Source organism: Melospiza melodia, chromosome 18 (assembly GCF_035770615.1).
Source record: "Melospiza melodia melodia isolate bMelMel2 chromosome 18, bMelMel2.pri, whole genome shotgun sequence".
In the NCBI taxonomy this organism is placed as follows: Eukaryota; Metazoa; Chordata; class Aves; order Passeriformes; family Passerellidae; genus Melospiza; species Melospiza melodia.
The window spans coordinates 8,324,147-8,347,487 of record NC_086211.1 but is presented as its reverse complement, the minus strand read 5'-3'; the positions used below and the strand labels follow the sequence as shown (position 1 = coordinate 8,347,487).

At 43.9% G+C, this 23,341-nt stretch overlaps 1 protein-coding gene across 1 annotated transcript in view; it reads left to right on the top strand.

Moving 5' to 3' along the window:
* The window catches only part of XYLT1 (xylosyltransferase 1), a 177,626-nt gene that overhangs the window by 131,828 nt on the left and 22,457 nt on the right, over positions 1–23,341 (top strand). The window contains exons 5-8 of the mRNA XM_063171939.1: positions 3,343–3,423; positions 16,257–16,473; positions 18,547–18,723; positions 21,188–21,450. Coding sequence (XP_063028009.1) covers positions 3,343–3,423; positions 16,257–16,473; positions 18,547–18,723; positions 21,188–21,450 — 738 coding nt within the window. The remainder of the gene's footprint in view (positions 1–3,342; positions 3,424–16,256; positions 16,474–18,546; positions 18,724–21,187; positions 21,451–23,341) is intronic.

Genomic DNA, 23,341 nt, shown 5'->3' with positions numbered 1-23,341 from the left:
AGCTGTTCATTTCAGTCCCCAGTGTATAGGCCATATTCTGAAATTACTGCCTTGCTCAGCAGGTGCTTGCTGAGTGCCTGGGACACCTCAGTCCCAGGCCAGGCTGCTCATGAGGAAACCCTGGTAGCAGACTTTGCTTTGCTTTGGCAATGTCTTCTGAATTTCCTTCTGGATATAGGACTCACCTGTTTCTCTCCCTTAGACCTGTAACTCTCAACTTGGCCTAACCCCAAGCAGGGTCCCAGCCTGGGGCTCAGTCACTCCCCAGCTGAGCAGTGCCAGGGGCTGAGTCCCTTTTGCAGCCTCCCTGCCTGCCCATGTGAGTGCTGCCATCCCTGAGCCCAGCCCTGCAGGCCGGGCTGAGCTTTGCTGAGTGGGCACAGTGCCCCTGTCGCCCCTGCTGCAGGAGGGAGCTGCAGTACCTCACCAAGGTTCTGGAGAAGATGGGGTCCCCCATCCCAGCTGGCAGACCTGCCCTTGCTGAGCACCAAATCAGCATCAGTGAACTCAAACATGCTTTGTTTCCCATCACTCTTATTCCCTTATCATCTTCTTGTGGCAGCCCACACACACACACACACACACACAAACAAACACACACACACACACACACACACACAAGCTTTCTCCACTCCTGGAGTTCACTGGAGGATTCATTTGGCATTTCTCCCTGTGTGCTGCACACCTGAAATGCCCATTTTCTCTCAGCCTCTCTACACTCACACCATGCTCCTCCCTGACAGTGATACAGGTACCCAGCTGAGTAATCCTTCTCCCTGGTGCCTCGCCCTCCAAGTGAGTTTAACTGCAAAAGGAAACAGAAGTGAGAGCTGTGTGGATGCATCCATCAGCCCAGCCTCAGGCACCAACTGCAGAAGGGCTTTTTCCTCACTCTGTATTCGTGCTGTGTTACCCTGGGGAAACTGATAGGAATGTGATATGTAATATCAGTGTATTTTTAATCAGTAGCATGAACTACCCTCCCTCTCCACATGACTTAATTTCCTTCTTAGGAAGGCTCTGTTGCACTTGTTACCTTCTGTTTTACCGTGATAGTTAGTAAAACATTTTGTGCCAAATTTATGCTCAGTGAATTATCCCTGAAATTTGTGGAGCTACGGCTGAATTTAATTTGGCAGTGTGGAGTTGCTGTTGCTCCCAGTGATGTCTTCAGCTGAAAATCTCAGCTTTTGATTGCCTTACTTAGAGAAAAAGCAGGCCCACGTCTCCATCCTTGTCCAAAGGAGTGCCAGAGGCACTGGACATAGCCTGTGCCAGAGGCACTGCTGTGGCACAGACTCTGCTGCTGCTGAATGTGAAGAAGTGTGGCAGCAATCTGTGCCAGAGGCATTTAGGAAATCTGCCCCTCAAGGCAAAGGTTTCTGAAAGGTAAGGAGGGTTTGAACAAAAATGCATTAACATCAATGGCGTGTTCAATACCTTTGATTTTCTCTTTAATGTCTTCTGATGGAATAAGTCAGAGGTGATGTGCAGCATCCTCATGATGTTGGGGCCAGAAGGAGCACTTTGAATGAAAGCTTAATAGAAATTCAGTGTGGTGCCATGCTGAGCATAGAATTGGTTGACTGCATAAATCTAAATGTCAATTAACTAGAAAGTGTTACCAAACGGACCTATGATGTTTTAGTTCCATGTTGTCAACACATGAAACGAAGCATATTAATTGATAAGGAGTAAAACTCTGTATGAGTTCATTAAAACAAAAAATTAAAAATATTCAAAGTAGGACCAAGATACCTCCAGTGTTTTGAAGAAGAGAGAAAAGGTCAATTATTGATTACTTTGAGAGCTAAGCATCATTTGGACATTTATAAGAATTACTTAAAAGCTGAGAGAGAAGCAATGAGAAGTTTGTGTGGCAGCCCCAAGTCCTGATACACTTGGTAGAGTACTGCTGAATAGCAAAATACAGGTTGGTGAGCAATCTAGAAAGGATGATGTTTTATTGAGTGGTGTGGATTGTTACTTTGGTTGATTTGATTTTTATCCTTTAAGGAAATTAAAGCTCAAGCACTTCCAAGCTTGATTATATTTCTAAAGATCATCTTTGCATGCCAGCTTTTGCCTAGAAAGTCACCCGAAGATGTCAGCCATTGAAACCATTTCATGTGGAAGCATTGCTAAGTAAATTCACTAAATGCCTATTCATCCCAGTAAGATGGAGAGTCAGTGGAGCAGCAAATGTGAAAATCTGCACAGCTTACTACACAGAAAGCAGTTTCTGAGTTTGCCCAATTGAGATGCAGAGTCTGAGCCTGGGAGGTGCTGCAGCTCACATGAGTAAAGGAGGAGGATCTCAGGGCCCTGTCTGTGAGGATGCTTGATTGACAGATAATTCATTTGGTCTAGATAATATCAATGAGATTATGAACATAGTTTACTTGGCTGATAACATTTCCAGGTTGTTGCAGCCTGACCTCAGCAGTTAAACACATTTTGTGCAGTTAAACACATTCAGGTTTAACTTGGTTTTCTGTGGCTTATAATAATGAAATGTTTTCAAAATACAGTAATATTGACAGCTCTTTTATCTTGAGTCTTTCTGCTACCAACTTCATTACAGACCATTGCTTAAATGGTGTTGTATCCATAAGGTTGTGGATTCAAATGCAATTCAGGAGATTAAGATCTTTTTAATGTGATTTATTCAGTTTTCCTAAATATGCTGACCTAGATAAATAGAGAATATTTTTGCTCCATTGTTAAAGAAAGAGCAGACCACAAAAGCTGTCAAGTGTAAATACATTCTTGGACATGTCAGCTGAAATTTTGAAAATGCTGGTGTCAGATTGCCTGTCATACTAATTGGAATTAACCTTCTAAATTCCTTTGTTCCTGTTGATTATACTTCCTTTTTTACATCAAAATTCTCTGTGTTATGCATTCCAACCTTGGCCTCTTCTCTATTACACAATAAAAACAAATGAAGTGCCAATAGATGCTGAACCAAACTCCCTAGGAAATATCTAGCAAAGCATGTAAAATGGAACTATCAGCGCAGTCATCTTGCAACTCGATTTTCATACTTAAGAAGTGTTGAGCAGTATTACTTCATGCACACTCTGTTATAGAGCTTAAAAACCCTGCCAAGGGTTGATAAGAAATTTGTTAAGGTGTAATAAAGCTGTGCTTCCTTTCAAGTATGCTTTCCTGAGCAGAGGGGGTCACTGAAGTTTAGCAGCAGGATGAAAGTATTTTTTGGAACCACCTCCTTCAGAATCTGAGAATGGTCCCTAAATGAGAACAAGAAATTAATAAATGGCTCTGGATGCAGTGGTTTTCACAGTGTAATTTGTGCCCCTTTTGTTCTTTCTCTCACAGGACAAATGATCAACTCGTGGCATTCCTGTCCAGATACCGAGACATGAACTTCTTGAAATCCCATGGCAGGGACAATGCAAGGTGAGCTGGCCCTTTCCTCACCTTCATTTAACCAGACTGCTGAGAATTATTGTATGGGGACAGTTTCCAGCATCACCTGATTGAAGAAATCCCTAGTCCAGGAAAGAGAATGAATGAGGATGAAACCCTTTTCTGATGGTTGTTTCTTGGACAGAGTGACTCCTTCCCGGAGTCAGAGGTGCTTTTGTGGGGAGAGAGGCTCTGAGCATTCTGATGTTGCATCCCCCTGTGGACTCAGCACAGATTGATGTTTTGTGAGCAAGTGGCAATTTTTCACACCCCAGCACTGACCTGGTGGCCCCAGGTGAGCAAGGCTGGGTTAGCTGAGCTCTGCAGCACAGCCTGGCACAGGCAGAGCCCCAGCTGTGGGAGCCTGTGGCAGCCTGCAATGCCACTAAGAGTGAGGGTGGTGGCTGGAGCTGGCCACAGTCTACCAAAGTTTGGATCAAAATCCTTCTTCACCCACCCTGCACAAGTCTTGGAGAAGGAATGTGTTGTGTTTCCCACCACTCATCAGTAGTACTTGAACTTTCCATTGTGGTTTGGGGGAGCAGCAGGGACCAAACAGCATCTTCCAAAGGCTTTAACAACCTCTGCAGATGAAAGAAGTTTCCCATCTAACTGCAGTGGTCCCGTTTTCCTCTTTATTCATAGTTTTGCTGTTCCTCCTTTTTGCTGGTTTTGTACCATAACAGCAGTCCTGCTGCACTTCCAGCAACTCCATATGCTGGGCCCCAGTGGCTTTGCATCTAAAAATATTATTTTATTCTGCTTGGGTCACTAGGTCTTCCCTTTATTCTGTAAAATGTCAAGTGTACCCAGAGAATGTGACACACTGAGTCATGTGTTCAGCACAGCAGGCAGGCAGAATAACTCACAAGTCTCTTTCTCTTCTTGGCCATTCTTACTCTTGTCACCAGATTTATCAATTCTGTCATGTTCCTGTTTAAATTAAGTCCTCACGAGCATTCGTCTTGTGCATGCACAAATTCTATAGCAGGTAGTAAAAAATAACCCTGTGAGGAGTCATATTTAAAGCCAAGTCAACAGTTTTCACAGGAGAGTCCCTGGTTTGGGAAATGCAGAGTGTCAGAGTGATTGGCAGACTCAGCTCTAGCTGGCAATAGTGATGGACAGCAGAGTTAGTGGAGAAAAGAGCAGAGAAAAAGCCAGGAAAATGCAGTTGGTTTCTTGCCTCCTTGCTCCTCTGGTGCTCCTGAGTCTTCTCAAATTCCCTGAGCTGGCAAAGGAAAATAACTAATGGGTTGTGACACACCAACATCAGGCTGGTTCAACCATGCCAACTTCAACTGCATCAGAACAATTTAAATCAATTAAACACACTAAGCTGGTATTAATTTAATAATGAAATGAGCAAATGTGCCACTTGTCCTTCCATCACAGGAATAGCAAACTGATTTAGTAGTTCAATGGTTCTCTTTGTATAAACAGCTAAATACCTTTTAGCTTATTACAACATGTCACTCTGTTTTAATTTTTTCCCTGGATTTCTACCATCAATTCCCTGTGCATCAGGGAACATGATCTGGGACATGAGTGCAGATTTGCCCTCCCTGTCTGCCATGGCTCCCTAATCCCTGAGTCCCATTACTGCTTCCACTGCTGACCACTGGATGAATGGATCCTTTCACATTACCCCCCTTGGCACATCTCCAAATTTTCTGTCAGAGAGGTAGAGTGGCTTCCCTCCTCCTGCACAGCCCAGGCAGCTGCAGACACACTCAAGCCAGCAGCTGCAAACACCTCTGAGCAGTGCTGGTTTTGCATAAAAATCCATTCCATTGTTTCCAAAAGCTGATCAAAAAGTAATTATCCCCTGTTTGTATTGTGGGTGAATTTCCAGCTCCACATCCACCTGTTGAGAGAGAAATATCTAAAGTGAAGCTTTCTAGTCTGATATTTCATGTTTAGTGTTCGAGTGACTCAGTCTTGACTGAGCTGGTCAGTGAACCCTCTGCTCTCCCATCTGACACAGTTCCTGACTTTCACTGAGTGCCCAGGTGTGTAGGCTGTGCTCACACCAGCCAGGTTTATCCCTGCAGTCACAGTGGGGAACTCCTCTGGGCTGAAATGCCTCCTGCCAGCTCAGGCAGGTGAGCCCCACCTGGGCTGTCACCGTGTCCTGCAGCCAGTGTCCCCAGGGAGCACAAGGGTGCAGTGCTGCTGCTTTGCAATGTTCTCCCAACCTCTTGTGGCCTTTGCCTGGGGAATTTCCACAGCTAAACTCAGTGACTTGCTCATTGTGAGAATAAGGGATGGGGTTTTTTTTCCCTACTAATTTTTCCAGTTTTTAAATTTTGCTGTTTGCTTTGTCCTGTCACAGCCCAGGGGAAAAGAAATACCCCATGAAGAGAATGGCATGGCCAAGAGCTTAGTAAGGTCTGGAAGAGAAGCAACAGCCTCAAGGGTTGGCAGCAAAAAGTTAAGAAAAGAAAAAAATAAAAGATAGCTTTTAGAACACAGGCCAGTATCCATTTTATTGGGCAATAAAGCTCCCTTTGGATATCCTATCTCAAAACACACTGGAACAGAATTTTTTGTTTAAAACAAGGAATTGAAACCACAATAAGGGAGAGGCCACTGGCCTGTACTGGCTGCTGCCCCGTGTACAATAATGATTCAGCTGGTCCAAGGTGTTTTTCTCAAAACATGGGAACTGCTAATACAGGAGCACAGCATCTAAACATAATTGAAAGCAATGTATAATCCTTGCTGATACTTTTAATTTTAATTTGTGGATGAATAATGGCACCTAATCAATAAGCTTTTCAAGTCTGCCTTGTAAACAACTGAAAACTCTTAATTTTAAGTCATCATAGTCTTTGGATCATACAACAGAGAAAGATTAGAAGTGCCATCTCCAACCTGAAATGCTTGCACAGCTCAATTACAGTGTACTTTGCATTCAAGCCATGTTCACAATCAGTGCTTGTTTTACTGCCAAATAAGGAGAGAAATCAGGCTTCCTTTTATAGAGTTAAGTTTTCTTTTAGTTATGCCAAAGTCATGAAAAAGTGCATCACTCTGATTTTCCTTTAGTGGCTTCAGCAAAGAGAATGGACATGAAAATGGCTCCTTCACTCAGCTGGAAGCATTATTTCCTGACAGAGGTGGATGTATGAAATGAAATTGCACGCAGTGGCTGGAGTTGTTACATAGTGCTTAGTGGGCAACACATTTCCTCCTATTTTCAGTGTCTTAGACTATTAAAAGCAAGTGAATAACCTGGTAGTTGTATAAGCTATTGCAATTTGGAATAGCAGAGGATTTTTTCTTTTTTGGCAGGAGCAGCACCTGGATGATTATAAAACATAAAGACAGTCAATTGTGACATCTTCAGTGGCAGGCAGGAAGAGGGGAGGGTTTGTATAGAAACCTTTCCTCAGCAGTCATTTGGGAAACACTGTAAACATGCTGAGAAGGCTGGATGCTGTTAGATCTTAGAGAAATCTTGAGCTCATAGGCAAAATACAAACAGCTAAAGAAAAGACCCTTAAAATTTTGGTATGTGTCCCCATTTTCTTCTGCTGATTTTTTTCTCCTCATTGCTGCTGTTTTTGCAGTTGTGTTGTCCTGTTTCTGGGTTCCAGGTAATTTTAGAGGTGTTGGTGACCTGTATCAAAGGGCATCACAATCCCATCCCAGCTCTCAGAGGCTGGAGAAACCTCAGCTGCCAAAGGACTGGGGCAGGTTCCCAAACTCTGCACTGCTGGCACACATCTGTTTCGCCCCATTTCAGACATGCCTTTGTGCCTCAGTGCCACAGGGTGTTTGTTGGTGTGCTGTGCATGGCATTGATGGGGGTTTGGTGGTCAGTTAGAAAATGGATCTTACAGTAAACACTGCTGTGTATTGCACTGCTGAATTACCCAAACACGAGGGGAAAGAATGGATTAATTGTCACTGCTGTTGGAGTAGCCTAACCACACATCCTAGCAGCACTCACACTGCTGCTCATGTCACATATTTGGTGGTTCCTTTGGCACCAATCACCCTCAGCCTCATACTTTTTTTGCTAAATTTTTTAGAACACTTGAGTATTCCGGAGCACATGGACTGAGATCTATTTTTTGCTTGGAAGTAGTTCAGCACAACAGTTGCATGAGAAGTGTAGTGACTGAAATAGCAACATGCATCTTCTCTGCAAAGAGGCTGCACTTTGAAAATTTAGACATTGCAGCTAACTTTCAAATGTTCTTAGTGCTTTATGCTAAGCATTAAGGGAGCCATAAAGCCTTTACAGCTTCAGCTTGACAATTCACCTCCTTGTAGGGCTTTTATTTCTGCTCAGTTTTGGAAAACAGAGCTCTAAGCTGTCAGTGCAAAGAGAAACAAAAGCAGCCATATGTCTTGACGTGGGACTAAGCAGGATGTTCTTTGTTCTTAGTGTATACAGCAAGATCATCTGCTGGTTCTGGAAGGTGCTTCCAGTGAGGAGGTTTGAAGTAGTAGCCATCCTTTATGGGGCAAGGACAGAATTAGGAAGGAGGTGGAATTTGAGATACTGGTAAAATAATCAGGAATCTTATTGCTATCTAAGAACATTGAGCAGCACACTTCATTTTCAGCCCTGTCATCTGAGGCATTTTATAAAATGGTTATGACAGGAAACATCATTTGAAGGGGCACAGATGTTGTTGGCCCTGGTGTACCCAAAGGTCAGTGGCCTGATTTGGTAGCTTGAAAACCTTTATAGAAGGGACTCACACTTGCCCTCAGTCACTAGAAAGGAGGTGAGGAAACAAGAAACCTTCCAAAGACATTTATTGGAGACAAACAGATGGTAAAATGTCAGGTTTAATATCATTGAGTCTGTCTGTGGTGAGTTCACGCTGCATTCTGCGTACTATAATTTGCAGTTTTGCTTATTTAATATAAAAATAAACAGAAACATTTGAGTTGTGGCCTCCCTTATGGTGAGAGGAAGCCATTTCATTTTTGATCTTCTAAAAGCTGTTTCGGTATTGCTTAAAAGATACTGTGTAAGTGAAGAGTGGGGTAAAGAAACCCACAGGGAAGTGTTTTAAAGTCTCTCTTGAGCTTTATGCTCCCAAGGAAATGCATGGAATTGTTGACAAAACAAGGCAATTCCTAGTAGAGTCATTACTGCAAAAAATAGACTTTGCAAGTTTCCTACAACTAAAGAATTTCACAGGGTTTTTCATTTTGCTCCCTGGCCTGCAGCATTAAAATATTGAGAAACATTGAGGCTTTTTAAGACTTTCTCTGAGACAGAGACTTCTCCTTTGAAAGAGAGAAAGTGGAAAGAAAAGCTTTTCAAAACCAGTGGAAGTTAATGTGTAGAAAAAAGGAGAGAAGAAGAAAGAATCAGGAGAAATTTCTTCTAAAGAGAATGCAAAGATGTGCTAGGACTAAAGCATTAAATGGGTATTCTGGGAAGACTGCATATGAAAGAAGCAGAAACAAATTATATAGCATATGAGGTGCCTATTGTAAGCTTGAAAAGTCTAATCATGTCCATATAGAGTTAGAATAATGGCCAGATAAATGTGTGTATTCATCAGCTTTCAACAGCATCTCATGTGGAATACCCTAAGTGCCATGGCTGCTTGGCTTCCATAAAAATCACACTGGTTGAGAAGGGACACATTGAACGTAATATTTCAGGCTGAACTTGTGTCTTGAAAGAGATATTCAAATTGCTGTACCATTTTTGCTGCACTGTAAATGATCTAAACTTTTATTGCCCAGCGTGTGTGGCAGCAGTAGCCTGCCCCAGGTTTAACTGCACTCTGAACATAAAAGTGTTTAACACACCTTGAAAACATGGACTGCCAAAAAATCCTTCCAGTGGAGCTCCTTGTTCCCATCCTTGTGTCAGTGCGTTGGGGGGTAGGATGGTCAGGATGGACAGAGACCAGAGATCTCTGCAGCCAGGGCTGGAACTTGGGGTTTATTGCAAAGGGCCTGGGTGCAGGGCCCTGCTGGGATTTGGGGTTCATTGCAAAGGGCCTGGGTGCAGAGCCCTGCTGGGATTTGGGGTTTATTGCAAAGGGCCTGGGTGCAGAGCCCTGCTGGGATTTGGGGTTTATTGCAGAGGGCCTGGGTGCAGAGCCCTGCTGGGATTTGGGGTTTATTGCAAAGGGCCTGGGTGCAGAGCCCTGCTGGGATTTGGGGTTTATTGCAAAGGGCCTGGGTGCAGGGCCCTGCTGGGATTTGGGGTTTATTGCAGAGGGCCTGGGTGCAGGGCCCTGCTGGGATTTGGGGTTTATTGCCAAGGGCCTGGGTGCAGGGCCCTGCTGGGATTTGGGGTTTATTGCACAGGGCCTGGGTGCAGGGCCCTGCTGGGATTTGGGGTTTATTGCAAAGGGCCTGGGTGCAGGGCCCTGCTGGGATTTGGGGTTTATGGCACAGGGCCTGGGTGCAGGGCCCTGCTGGGATTTGGGGTTTATTGCAAAGGGCCTGGGTGCAGGGCCCTGCTGGGATTTGGGGTTTATTGCACAGGGCCTGGGTGCAGGGCCCTGCTGGGAGCTGCCAAACACAGCTCGGAGCAGGCTCGAGAGAAGAGAGGGGGAGAGAGGATGAGAGGGTGAGAGAGGGAGTAAAAAAGGTAAGAGAGTAAAAGGGGTAGAGAGCAAGGTTCCTGTTACAATACAATAAATCTTCTTTGTTGAATATTGTAATTCTCACTAACCAATCTAGTACAGTATACAAGTCCTATAGCATTTACATACAGCCTATAAGAATCACTACATTACCACTCTGTGTTACATTTCAAACCCTAAAATCTCCTCTTTGGGCCCCTTCTGCCAAGCTGTAGGGTCTGCTCTGACCCTTGGACCCTGTCTGCAAGCAGAGGGAATTGTTTCATCAAAAAGAGATTACCTTGAGCCAGCCACACCATTGTTTTCCAGTTGTTCACTAACTGAGGTATCTCAAAGCTTGCTTTCATTTCAATCTCACTTATAGTTTCTATATTCTCAAAATCTTTTGCCAGGCAATCATATTTATAAGGCTTTCCTGTTTCATCTTCCCCAACAACTTGCACTTCAGCTTCTGCCACAGAAACTCCAGGAGCATCTCTGAGCTCTGTCTCCCTTTTGGTGGCTGTGTCACCTGGGTGTCCTGCTCTGAAGCCCATCCTTGTGCTCCCATTGCAGCTGTGCCCTTCCAGTGCAGCTGTGCCCTGCCCTGCACACCCACCCTGCCCATGGCTGTGCTGTGGCCCATGCAGGGATACAGGTGACAAACACTGATCACATTGAGAGTGACATTTCCTTGTGTTCCTTGGTAACTCCTGAGCGTTTAGCACAGTGGGCAAAACTGCTAAAAGCATTTCAATTTGTGTGCTTATTTATGGCTTTGGCTTTTGCTCCTGAAATAAGCCCAATCAATAAATAAGCCCAATCTTACTAAAGCAAATTCAGTCAAGAGAGAAATCCTTTCTGATATTGTTGATGTTTTTTTTCTGCATTGTCATTAAAGCTTTGGGGCATTGTTGAGATAGTAATGTGTTTACTTTATGTGTTTCCCTTACCCTGAGTGAGGGAATTAACAAAAGATAAGAATTCTCCTCTCGTAACATTTTTGACCTCATAGCAATTGCATTTAGGATGTCACAGTTAAAGCACATTGAAAAGCAAGTTACAATTATTCTTTCTCTTCCATCATTTCTGTCTGTACTGAGTGTTATTTTCAAGGCTTTTTGAAACAGCAGGAATTGTTTGTTCTGTGCTTTCCACACGATGCCTGTCACACTGGGTAGAAATCTTCCTCATCTTGACAGACTAAGTAGGTGCTATTTCTGTTTGACACTGTTCCCCTTTTCAAGCTTCACCTCCATTTTGGGAGTGGGAGATCAGCCCTGGAGGCTTTCAGCATGACAGGAAGGTCTCAGGAAACACACTGCAACATCCTATCCTTCAAAAAACAGATGAATAGCTGGTACCATATAGACATTGTGTTTACATAGCCAATTGTTAATTATTTCAGATGTAAATATTGTTTAACCCTTGGTAGAATAGAGTTACTCGTGGAAATGGAGTGAAACCAGGGTCAGCTGGACTCAGCATACTCAGTGAGGCCGGGATTTCTGCCCTGAGCAAGCAGGGAATGATTCTGCCCTGCACAGGTTGGGGATTCATCAATCTGCTTATTATAAAGAATTTTTCAGTGCCTGGTTTATGGAGATGTGTGGTAGCCTAGAGATTGCTCACAAATTACTTCTTGCAACTGCTACACTCAAATTCTCAAATTATTGTTCAGTGCTTTCTAGCTGGTCACTTAAACTGCAAATTACTGTTTTGTGCTTCCCAACTGATTGACTCTGGTCAGTGTTTCCAGGGTGGCTGTGCAAACACTGCCAGCAAGTGACTCTCACATTTCTCATCTGTAAAAATATTTACTTGACTTTTGCACTGAAATGGACTTTCTTCCTCAAATTTTCTTCTAAAGACAACGAAAAGAAGAGCAGATAAAGTCAAAGCATGTGGAGCTTGTCCATATACACTCAGGGAAACATGGACATGATGCTAGTGGAGCTCCTTTCTCTACAGTTTCTTGCTTTGACATTGGATTTTGACTTGTGAGGAATTGTTTTGCTGGAGTTTTGTAACTTTTATTCATGGTTCTTATTCTTAAATCCTGAATAATGATGGGATCCTGGGTAGGTGCCCCTGGTTAACAGTGAAATGTGAATGGGAGGTTCTTTAGGCAAGAGGCCAGAAACAGGAAACATTTAGGAAGAAACGTTTTCACCATAAAAAATGTATTCTTTCCAGAAAAAAACTTTTAGTGATAAAATTACTGGTAAATGGCATTTAGCAATCTGATAGCCTCTGATACTTTAGGAAATTTTACTCATTCATAAACTTCAGGAAAAAGAAAACAGCAAACTCTCTGACTTACTGTGTAAGTACAGCATTCAGGAGCAGGGGTCTCTACAAGTTGCTGTGGTTTGCACTGTCCCTTGGAGAAAACTATCAAAAAGGACATATTTGGTTGTGATATTTTTGCTGATAAAGTAACTGTGTGGCAGTATTTATTAGCAGTTAGAACATATCATAAGAGCTGAGCTGTGTTTATACTCATGTTGTAGGAGTATGTGCTACACAAGTTACAAATGCTTTATGTGTTATACAGTCCTAGAATCCTGTCTGAAATGCATTTATAAATATTTAAATAAACTACAAAGTAAGAGGAGTTCCCTGAGCTGGATTGCATTCGTGAGCTGCCCGGACTGACATTACACTCAGTGACAGACCAGGTGCTGCAGGCAGTGGGGTTTTCTTAGCAAAGTGTAAAAATAACTCAGGAACTGTGAGGCTGCATCCACACACAGGGCACAGGGGCACCTTTCATGTGTGTCAGTGTCTGATTGCTGAGCTCAGGTGCTGACACACCTTCTTAATACCCTGTGTTTCCTCCTTACTTTTGAGTGTAATCACGGACCCTTAAAACTGGAGGCTCTTTAGGAAGAATTAAAGTTGATAAGGGGAAGCATAAAATGTCTTAGATTGAGTGTTCTATGAAATAAGGCAAAATGGCATGCTTTTCTTAATCCTAGTCTTTTTAAAATTCTATTTTCTCCTGGTTGACTCTTTTCCTATCATTGTTGTTTTCCTCCTGTTGTTTTCTTTTGGATTAGGAGAAAGGCCAGTTGTCTTCACCTGATGATAATCTCTACTGTATTTGGCCAACCATGCCTTGGTTCAGTGGGATGTCATTGTTCTGGCCAGTGCATTTGCAGCTGGCAGAGGTATCCCAGTCTTACCTGATGTTCAGGGTGACAGGAAACACCTGAATTTTTCCACATTCACTAAGATTAAGGAAATGCTATTACTAAGCCTTTTTCTTTTCCCCTACTTTTAATTTGGGAGTTACCTGCAAGCAGTTTTGTGAGACCAAAGAGAGAAAGACAAGGGGGAAAACCACCTTTTTTTTGCATTTCATTGCTCTTTATGAAGCTTGGCCTGGCTTCATAAAATTTACTGATTTGGTATTCCCTTGAGCATAACCAGAAACTAATGAAATACAGCATGAGACTAGAAACAAATCAGTAGGGTCATGCTTTTGCCCTCCATCTCCCTCTCTTTCTTTTCAGAGGTGGCTGCAATCATTCTTGGATGGCTAGTCAAGAATCTTTATGAACTCTTTGTAGTGTCCAAGAGGTTTTAATTTCTTGGAAAGGCCTATGTGGCATACAAACACCCCTTTCCCTTTCCCTCAGGCAGTATTCGATATGCTTAGAGTAAGTTCTTGCCTGCCTGAGTGCCAAAATTGCTATTGCTGGAATATCTGGAGCATCAGTCATCCTAGCAGAGAGCCTGGAGGGACAAAAGGGAGCCTCACCCACCTTTTCCACTTTGGTTGCTGTTCAGCTCTCTGTGCCAGCTCCTCTCCTATTTCACTTCCAGCAGATCTGAAATACACTTGGTCTCCTTGGCTGCCAAGGAACATAAATGAGCAGCAAGCCATCACCCAGTGGAGAGCTGTGTTCACAGCCCCTTGGACACACCATTGCTTCGTAGGCCACAGAAATGATTTGCTGTGCTAAAAATTGCAAATTTGCCTTATTCCAGTGAGGTGTTGTGACTGTGTGTGAAGAGGCTCAGTAAGGGTGATCCTTCTGGAAAACACCTCTTCAGCTGTTATGTGTCTGACACCTGGTGTGATGTTTCTAGGAGGGTTTCAAGAAGCACAAGCCAAAGGGTTATTTCTTGGGAGATCTCTAAAGGCATTGCAGCTCTCTAGCTGGGCTGTGCTGCCTTGCTGGAGGGTAAGTGATTGGAGAGTACGTTTACTCTCTTCTAGTAACCCAGTTGTATAAGATTTGGGGGCTGAGGTTTGTTTTGAAAACAATTGTACTTCCAGGAATTGGCTTATTTCACTCCATATCCTGAGATGTGCTTTTCCAAGCCATTAGCTAAAAAAAAAAAAAAAAACAAACATAGAACTGTGCACATATAGAAAAAAAGAATTCTGTCAACTTCTTTGGGAACCATGAAGCTGTGAGTCAGGATTTGCTGGGGCCTTCTCATCTGGAGCGTGGTCATGTTCCTCTGCTGCCAAGTTCAGAAAAAAGGCTGAAGCTGTTACAGTACCAGGGAGCTGGAGCTGGGTCATGTCACACAGGCTGAGGCAGCTTCTATGTAGAGCAGTTTTTGCTGTATCCAGGTGGTTCATTGAGGTTTCTATTGCAGTCAAAGAACCTCCCATTCGAAAAGGAGAGTAAAGAGATAGCAGTTGAAAGAAATTACTTCATGGAAAAGAACTTTATGTTCCTATTTAAATATAGTCGATAAAGTTCTGTTATTTTCTTAAAATAATTAACTCTAATGAGCATTTAGTTTTGAAGAGAAATAAATAAATGACCAAACTTTCAGGCACATTAATATTTGATTTGGAGATAACTGCATAAATATTGAATTTGAAGATTACATTCCAGAGCACTGCATTAAAATTGCAAGACTTTTCTATTATCCTTCATAATGGAACATGAAATTAGAAACTTGTTCATGGAAAGAAAAATTTCTCGAGTCTCATTTACGCGTTTTCAGCGCTGATGTGTTAACAGAGGAGCTCTTCTCACACTGTGAAAAGAGACATAGCTATCAGTAGGACATAGACCCTGGAGTCATTTACGGTCCTTTTGAAAATTAATATGCACCATTTCATAATTGCATCTCAGTTCTTTGATTGGTATAGAACAGAACTTGAACCAGGGATTTGGCCTATGGGGTTAATGCTCATGTTTCCAGATGCGGGACTCCAGATAGCTCTGGTGTTTGTTCCTTAACTTTTATTCTTTTCCCTTACCTTTAGTAGCATGTGTTTGAGACCACCAGAATGCCATCTTGGCCTGCTGATCCTGAAATGCCCTGGCACAGCAGTGTGTGGTTCAGGAAGGGAAGGCTCTTGCCACAGCTGCTGTTATCCTGTAGATGCTGCACCCAGAGGGGGCTCTGTGTTGCTCTGGTGTGTGGTCAGTGAGCATTTGTTACTGCTCAGGACATGTGGGATGTGCCCAGTGCTCACATCCAGCCAGGGTGGATGGTGCTCAGCCCCCCTCACAGTGCTAATTCACAGCTGCCCTGCTTCTCCTTCAGGGAAACCATTCCCAAATGGAATAACAAACAGAAACCTGGATCAGACAGCCTCAAAAGATCAGTGGGCATTCAGTCCAAAGTGTTTTCAAGCAGATCGATTTCCCAGCTTTCTTCTTTTATATTGGTTTCAAATAATTCATTTCCATAACTTTGCAGTTCTGCAGTTGCTCCTCTTATTCATGGTTCAGCAATAACAAAACACTGCTCCCCAGAGACCTGAAAATGGAGCAAACTTGCTCATTCTACAGCAAAGACCTTTACAATGGTATTTTTTCCTTATTGACTATATCCCTATAGAAAAATCAATGACATAATAGCATAGGAGAAAATTGGTCATTTTACCTTTATGTACATTTTTCTGTTTTTTAAAAACTGAATTTATTTAGCGAGAGAAGAATGTGTTTCGCTCCTGTTCGTGTTGCAGTTCTTCTGTGGTGGTTTGTTCAGAGTTAATGAACATTATGGACTTTCCTGCCCTAGAGCTCTGTCACCTGCACAGCCTTAGGAGAGCAGAAGGTGTGAATGATGTTTAAAAGCAATCTGTTGATCTTTGCCTCTGTAACAGAACATATACCTGATTAATCATTTATTAAACCTCTCTACATCACTTATGAGTAGAACAGAAATATAAACAAGTGACCTTTTGATCCTTTTTTGTTCGCTAAAGTAGCTTTTTATTTATAAATCTCCCGATGATAGCAAACTACAAATTAACATGTAGTGGCTGCTCTTGCATTCCCTCAGGTTTATCAGAAAGCAGGGGCTGGACCGGCTGTTCCTGGAGTGCGACACGCACATGTGGCGCCTGGGGGACCGCAAGATCCCAGAAGGAATCACCGTGGATGGGGGCTCGGACTGGTTCCTCCTCAACAGGAAGTTTGTGGAATATGTCACTTTTTCCAATGATGACCTGGTGACAAAGATGAAGAGGTTTTACTCCTACACGCTGCTTCCTGCCGAGGTATGTGAATGCAAAGGATCCTCTCTGTGCTCAAACCTGCAACGTTTGTGCTTGTCCCAAAGATCTGACCAAAATCAGAGGGGCCTTCACCTGATGTCACTGGGCTTGGAGCATCCCACAGTGGGTAATGAAAATTTTACTTCTCTAATGAGTAAGCCCTTCAGGGTTAGAACATCTTTTGCAGTTGCTTATTGCCTTGTTTGTTTGTGGGACTTTTTTGCAAAGAGTGCCTTTGTTTTGTACTTCTAAGCCTATTAATCTGTTACTGAACAACCAAAATCCAGCTGCCCTTTGCTTGCAAATTGTTCCTGCACAAAGCTTTTGAAGGATATTAGAAATGGCGAATTGTCTTTATAAGTAGCTTTCCTTGCTATTATCCAGCACTTTTCTTTAAAAATATAAACCCTGCAAACAAAGGTTTATTGTTCTGTTCAAAACTCAGCCAGAAGGCACAGTCACAAATCATTTAGATCACTCAGGAGTCGCTCTGGCTGCAAGTGATGCAGAAGCGGAGTGCACAGCAGTGTGGGGCTTTGCCTGGCGTGCAGCAATGTGCCAGCAATGTGCACTGTCTGCAGGGAGGGCACACTGGCAGCCTGTGCTACACCTGCCCCAGCAGGTACACTGCTCCTCTGGCTTGCCAACCTCTGCTCCACGTCCTGCAGCCGCAGGAAGAGCTGATGACTGCCTCTAAACCCATAACTGCCTTGGTTCCTGAACGTTTTGAGGGATGGATGACACCAGCCTTGCAAATCTTGCTTGTTAGCTTCTGGTGGAGCACAGCAATTGTTATCTTTTGGTAGAGGTTTATTATTCCCCACACATGTGGCATAATCTTCTTTTAATCCCATTTCTGTTAAAAATCACCTTTTTCTCTACTCTGATAACCTTTTCATCCATTATCTAGAGAAATTCCTGTATTGCTATAAAAGGACACAGGGCAATGGGTAATTGGGTAGGGTTTTTTTTTCCCCTCTCGCTTGAATGAGAATGGATGCCTTTATGGGTTTAACCAAACAGTTCAAGCATAAAATCCATATTCACTGGGCTGTCATTTAACATTAAAAAGGGTAGGGGGATTATTTGGGGGCCAGCCATGCTAATGTTATGCTGGTTATTTATAGATCTTACTATTGCTGATTTTAAAGAGAAGTCACTGCTCCAAAAATGGTCTCTTGCAGGGCTAAAATTGATGGTATTCCATAGCTTTTTTTCTACAAGGTCTTCTTTGCAAGATACATAGCTGGTTTTGTAAAATGGCCCTGCCTTCACTGACCTGTTAACCTGCTATATCAGTCCCCATTACACGTGGTTTATGTAATAGCTGTTATTATGATGATATAATTAGGATTGCCCAATAGGAATTCCACGCTGCCATGAGTCAGCAAATAAAGACTTACGATTTCAGATGTAAATGCAGGAGGCAGAATGTCCTTTTGGTGCCTAGAGTGAGCTGCGTGTTTCAGAACAAAGCCACTCAACAAGCAATGCATTTCAGAGTGCTGGAGATAGACACCCACATAAGAGCTGTCTGAGACTGTGTTTTTATCAGAGTAACCAGGGTGATAGTGCAGTTTTGACAATTGTTTTGGGAAACAACTTGAAATATGCCATTAGTACATTGTTCAGAAAAATAGTCCTAAATCTGTTAGACCAGGGAGCAACTTACAGAAAGGAAATAATGGGCATTTCTTAGAATTGCTCACACAGCTGAAATAAAAATAAAATGATTGCTGGTACTGGTGCCTTTCCTGGAGTCCTTTGGGCTGCTAGTGCCCAAAGCTGGTCATTGTAGGAGTGCAATTATTCTGTGCCAGGTTATTGGAGCAAGACCTCAGCTGTGTGTTCTTGCAGTTTGGTTGGGTCTGTAGAGTGCTGTGATTTTTCCATGCTCTGTGGAATACAGGCACACAGAGTGTGTTTCATATGTGGCAGAACAACAGAGCTTGTTAATGCTGTCATTTCAAACTAAAATAGGTCACCTGCAGTAGGTTTGGGCCGATGAGTTGAAGTGAAGGAGAAAATGGAAGTTTGAGGAGCTAAATCTGGTGGTGTGCTCTGTGTTTGCTGCAGTCCTTCTTTCACACCGTGCTGGAGAACAGCCCGTTCTGTGACTCCATGGTGGACAACAACCTGCGCATCACCAACTGGAACAGGAAGCTGGGCTGCAAGTGCCAGTACAAGCACATCGTTGACTGGTGTGGCTGCTCACCCAATGACTTCAAACCAGCAGACTTCCACCGCTTCCAGGTAACTGAGCTCACCTGCAGAGAGGCTCTGCACCCCCTGCACTGGGGTGGACAGCTGGCTGAATGCATGGCTGCAGCAGGGAGAGGGAAGGGAAGCTTCCCCTCCATCAGGCAGGTGGAGAAAGAGATGTGAGGAAGCTCTGATCTTAATTTCAGGAGAATGAAAGATAAGTTCTCCTATGTTTTGGCCCTGGAGACATACCACTGCATGGTAAGGTCACAAAGGAACTCTTTGGACTCCTTGGCATTGGTAATTGGCTGTGCTAGAAAGGAGAAAAGCTTGACACATCTCTGACTGTACCACTATTACTTGGTAACTTCTTGTGCAAAAGGTTTTTTCCAATGTTCCAGCTCAGGTGCTTTCATCATTTCATGACACTCCTGGCTTTCAGCTTTAAGCAGTGTTTATCATCTTCAAAAAAAGCCTTGAAGTTGATCAGTGTGCGTGCTAGAGACTTACGCAGCACAAGGCAAATCCATTTTCATTATTATATTCATCAGCATGATCATATTAAAGTTTATCTCATGATTTTGGGAGCCTTAGTCATGAGGTTTTGATCACCCAGGTTTGGCAGGACTGTCTTGAAAGGTTTACTCAGTTCCTTGGTGATAGTTTCCTCAAGGCAGACATGAGAGCGAGTCCTGTGCTCCAGGGTGCACTCAGTCTCGAGGCTGTATCTGGCCTGTGCATCTTCTGTTGAGAATGAACAGCCACTTGTTTCAGGGTCACCACATTTGCAATTCCATCCCTCCAGCTCCTCGGGGTTCCCTGCATAAAGCATGTTTGTTCAGGCTCTGTGTGGGATGGGGAATGTGTTACCCTACAGCACAGAAATGATGACTGCTCTGAAACAGAGATCTTTTCTTTGCTGTAATGTGCTGTCTGCCAGGCAGGCTTGAAGTCAGTGACACAGGCACTCTCAAAAAGAGCAAATGAGATGTTATCTAAAGGAGGCTCTGCTGTCCCAAACATGTGTTTGGAATTCTCCAAGCACAGAATAAATTGCAAATCTTTAAAAATTCCTGTCAGACTACAGAGCCTGACCTGCTCCAGGCTGTGAGCCCACAATGATATTTCACAAAACAATCAGGTAAACTGAGCTGGAAAGGACAGTTCAAAATTAGAATAGATGAAAAGGCAGCTTCTGACACGTTCTGGTGAGAGAGCCCCTCACATGAGCACACAGCACCAGAAGGCTGGGGCTTGCTGTTGCCACAGAGGCACAAAGTGAGCCAAGATCACAAAGCCCACAGCATGCCTCATCTCAGAGCAAAAGTGAGCATCCTCAAAAGAATTTTCCAACCATCTGGGACACTCTTGAACTCCTTGGCACCTCAGGACCCATGCTCAAATATGAGCAAGGCAAAACAAAGACTTTTTGAAAGCTAATCGTAGCTGAGTAGCATATAAAGCAGTTATATGCCCAAGATTGTGTCAAGAGCTGAGAAAAAATCTGGGCAGGACCACTCAGAAGTAGAGAAACCACAGCCACAAATGTTGCCTCTCCCAGAGACCTCTCATCACCTCCTGGCAGCAAATCCATACACAGAAAATGCTGCTCTGCCTCTTCTGAGCCCTGGTGTCACAGTCCACTTTGCTCCCTGCATAACATGTGCCAGTGCTGCCCTGTCTCCAGGCTAACATGGGGCTTTGGAGAGCATTCCCCAGCCCTCCTGCACTTGGAGAGCCTTCCTGAGCCAGGCAGCACAGGGTGCCTGTTGGTCTGAAGGGGTTCTCATGGAGTAATTATGTAGTTTTTAGCTGAATCTTAACAACACTCCTAACAACAAATGGTCCCAAAGGTGACATTTTAAGTCATCTTTGCCCATGGAGAGAAACAGTTCATGTCCTCAACTCCAACCCATTGCTTAAGACAAAGTGTCATGTCTGAAAATGGGAACTCAGTGTCTATCATCACAAGGGGCCCCTGGCTGGGTAATAATTAGCATAGACTCCATGATTCACAGAAGGCTGATTAATAATCTCTTTATTAAGAAACTCATTGCTCTTACAGACAGTTACAATACAGCTGGACCTAATTGGTCCTCCAATCCAAACACCATCACCGCTGGCTGATTAAGAAACCACCCTTTGTTAAACAAATCTCCATAACACATTCCACATGTTCACTGTGGTGGTGTTCACTGGGGTCCCAGGATGAGGCAAGAGACCAATCACAGATCCACCTGTTTCATTCCAGAGCAGCCGGTAATCATTGTTTACATTTTGTTTCTGAGGCCTCTCAGCTTCTCAGGAGAAAAAATCCTAGGGAAAGGATTTTTCAGAAAATATCATGGCTACATTCACAATACCAGGTGCAGCCAGTTAAGATAAGAATTGTTTCTCATTCTTTTCTCTGATCTTCTCACAGCCTTTGTGAAAGTTGTGTTTCTCTCACAGCCTTTGTGAAAGTTGTGTTAGTCTCTGTGGCCACAAGTGACTTTGTCCTGTCGTGTCCCAACAGCAGACTGCCAGGCCGACTTTCTTTGCCCGCAAGTTTGAGGCGGTGGTGAACCAGGAGATCATTGGGCAGCTGGACTATTTCCTGTACGGGAATTACCCCCCGGGCACGCCGGGGCTGCGCTCCTACTGGGAGAATGTGTACGAGGAGCCCGACGGGCCGGGCGCCCTCAGCGACGTGGCCCTCACCATGTTCCACTCCTTCTCCCGCCTGGGCCTGCGCAGGGCCGAGAGCTCCTTCCACGCTGCTGGGGACAACAGCTGCAGGTCAGTGCTGCCCTGCTGCTCCAGGGGACGCAGGGAGGCTCTGGGGGCTCGTTCTGCTCGGCTGTGCTGGCTGGAGCCTACGGCCACGAGCACAGCCAGGCAGCTGCAAGTGCGCAGCGCCGATCTCCAGGAGTATTTATGGCTGTAATAAAGCGTTGGTTATTCCGGGTTGACATTATGTGACCTGTTTGCTGCACTTTTAAGGAGCTCCTCTCCAGCCTGATGAAGACTGACAGGATCCAGTTGGGCAGTGCTACCCCCACTGCTGCGTTTCCCTTGATTAATTTCAGCAAGTTTATTATAGCCTCAGCTCCTAAACCCTCCGTGTGATTGCAGCAGAGGTCATGTTCACCTCTATTATGCTTACCAGAAGCAGAGGACAGGATTTCGGAACAAATCTGAACACAGGCAGGTTAATGGTCCTTGCTTGTTTGTTCCCCTGGGAGCACACATGGAGTGCAGAGAGCTTGCTTGGCTCAGTTTGCCTGCTTGGTGCAGCTCTCTGTGCCAAAAGTGCTGCAAATGGTAAGATCTATTAGCATCAAATATATGAAATATACGTAGGTGTTTATATGTTTATATATAGGTAGTTATATTTATCTCAAATGAAATTCCTTATTTTTTAAAAGGAAATTATCCCTATATTCTAGATTCCTTTTTCACCTCTAAGCCTGGCTAAGAAGAATTCAGTCTAAAAGGGATTTGAAGGAAGAATTCCTGAAGTTAGACTTGCATAGAAAAGCTCTCTTAATGGTAGATGTTTGCTGCCTGCAAACACATCTGGAGCTGTTTAGATTCAAAGCAGAGATGGTTCTTCTTTTTAAGTCTCACTTTACCATCTCTTAATTCCATCTTCAGAATGTTTCTGAAGCCCACTCATTTTTATCCTAATAGAAAACACATAGAGCCTAAGTCAGCAAACACTCCATGTGCTCTGATGGATGGACATTGCCCATGTTGTGTTCTCAAGAGGGAACCAAATGTGCCTTGACCTTCCTAAATTAGTCATGGAAGTGCTGAGCAATGCCCCATTTAGAAAGATGTGGCAATAAGTGCTCCAGATTCCTATTAGACTTTTGTCAGTGAAGGTTACCAGTGCAAAGCAATAAAAGATCAATAACAATTAGATAGAAATAATCACTAGTAGCATGCCTTCCTTATATGAAATAAAGGCAGACCTGAGGAAGTCCTGGGTCATTTGTCCTGCAGAGTGAAGCCAGCAAAGAGGATGGGGACTATGTATAACCAGTACTGAAATAATTTTACAATTACTTTTGTTCTCAGTCCTTTTGCCAGTATTCTGGTGCTGATTTATATCAATTATCACTTTTGTTTCTGAGGAACTTTCCATTGCATAGGAACTCAAGGTGCTTTTCAAGCTTGCTCAGATTATAGATAGGAACACCATGACTCTAGTTGTCTCCAGGATAAAGCACAGCTCCTTCAGCAGGCTGGAGCCTCATGAAACAGTGCAGGGAGGAATTGCAAACAGTGATACAGAGTGGAGGCTTTGTTTTGATACCTACCTGAGCCCCCTCAAGACACTGTGAGTCAGCATTCAGGTCAGATCAGAGGAACATCTTCAGGTTTATGATTCACATTTCCTCACTTCTGATCCTGTGCTGTCCTTCTGGGTGTTTGCACCTATACCTTTCCTCTTTCCCCCTCGTGGTTTTGCATGTCTCTCATGCAGTAATGGCAGGATGGGTTTGGGCTGAGCCCCTCGACAGTGCTCCCTTTGCACAGCCCAGGCTGGCTGATCCTGTGCCTGCAGCACCCCAGCTCATGCTGAAGGAAAGCAGCTCCTGCCTTGCATCCCCCTTGGAGTCAGGCCCATGCTGCCACCCACAGCAGCCCAGGAGATGCTTTAAGAGCAGCTGCCTTGCACACT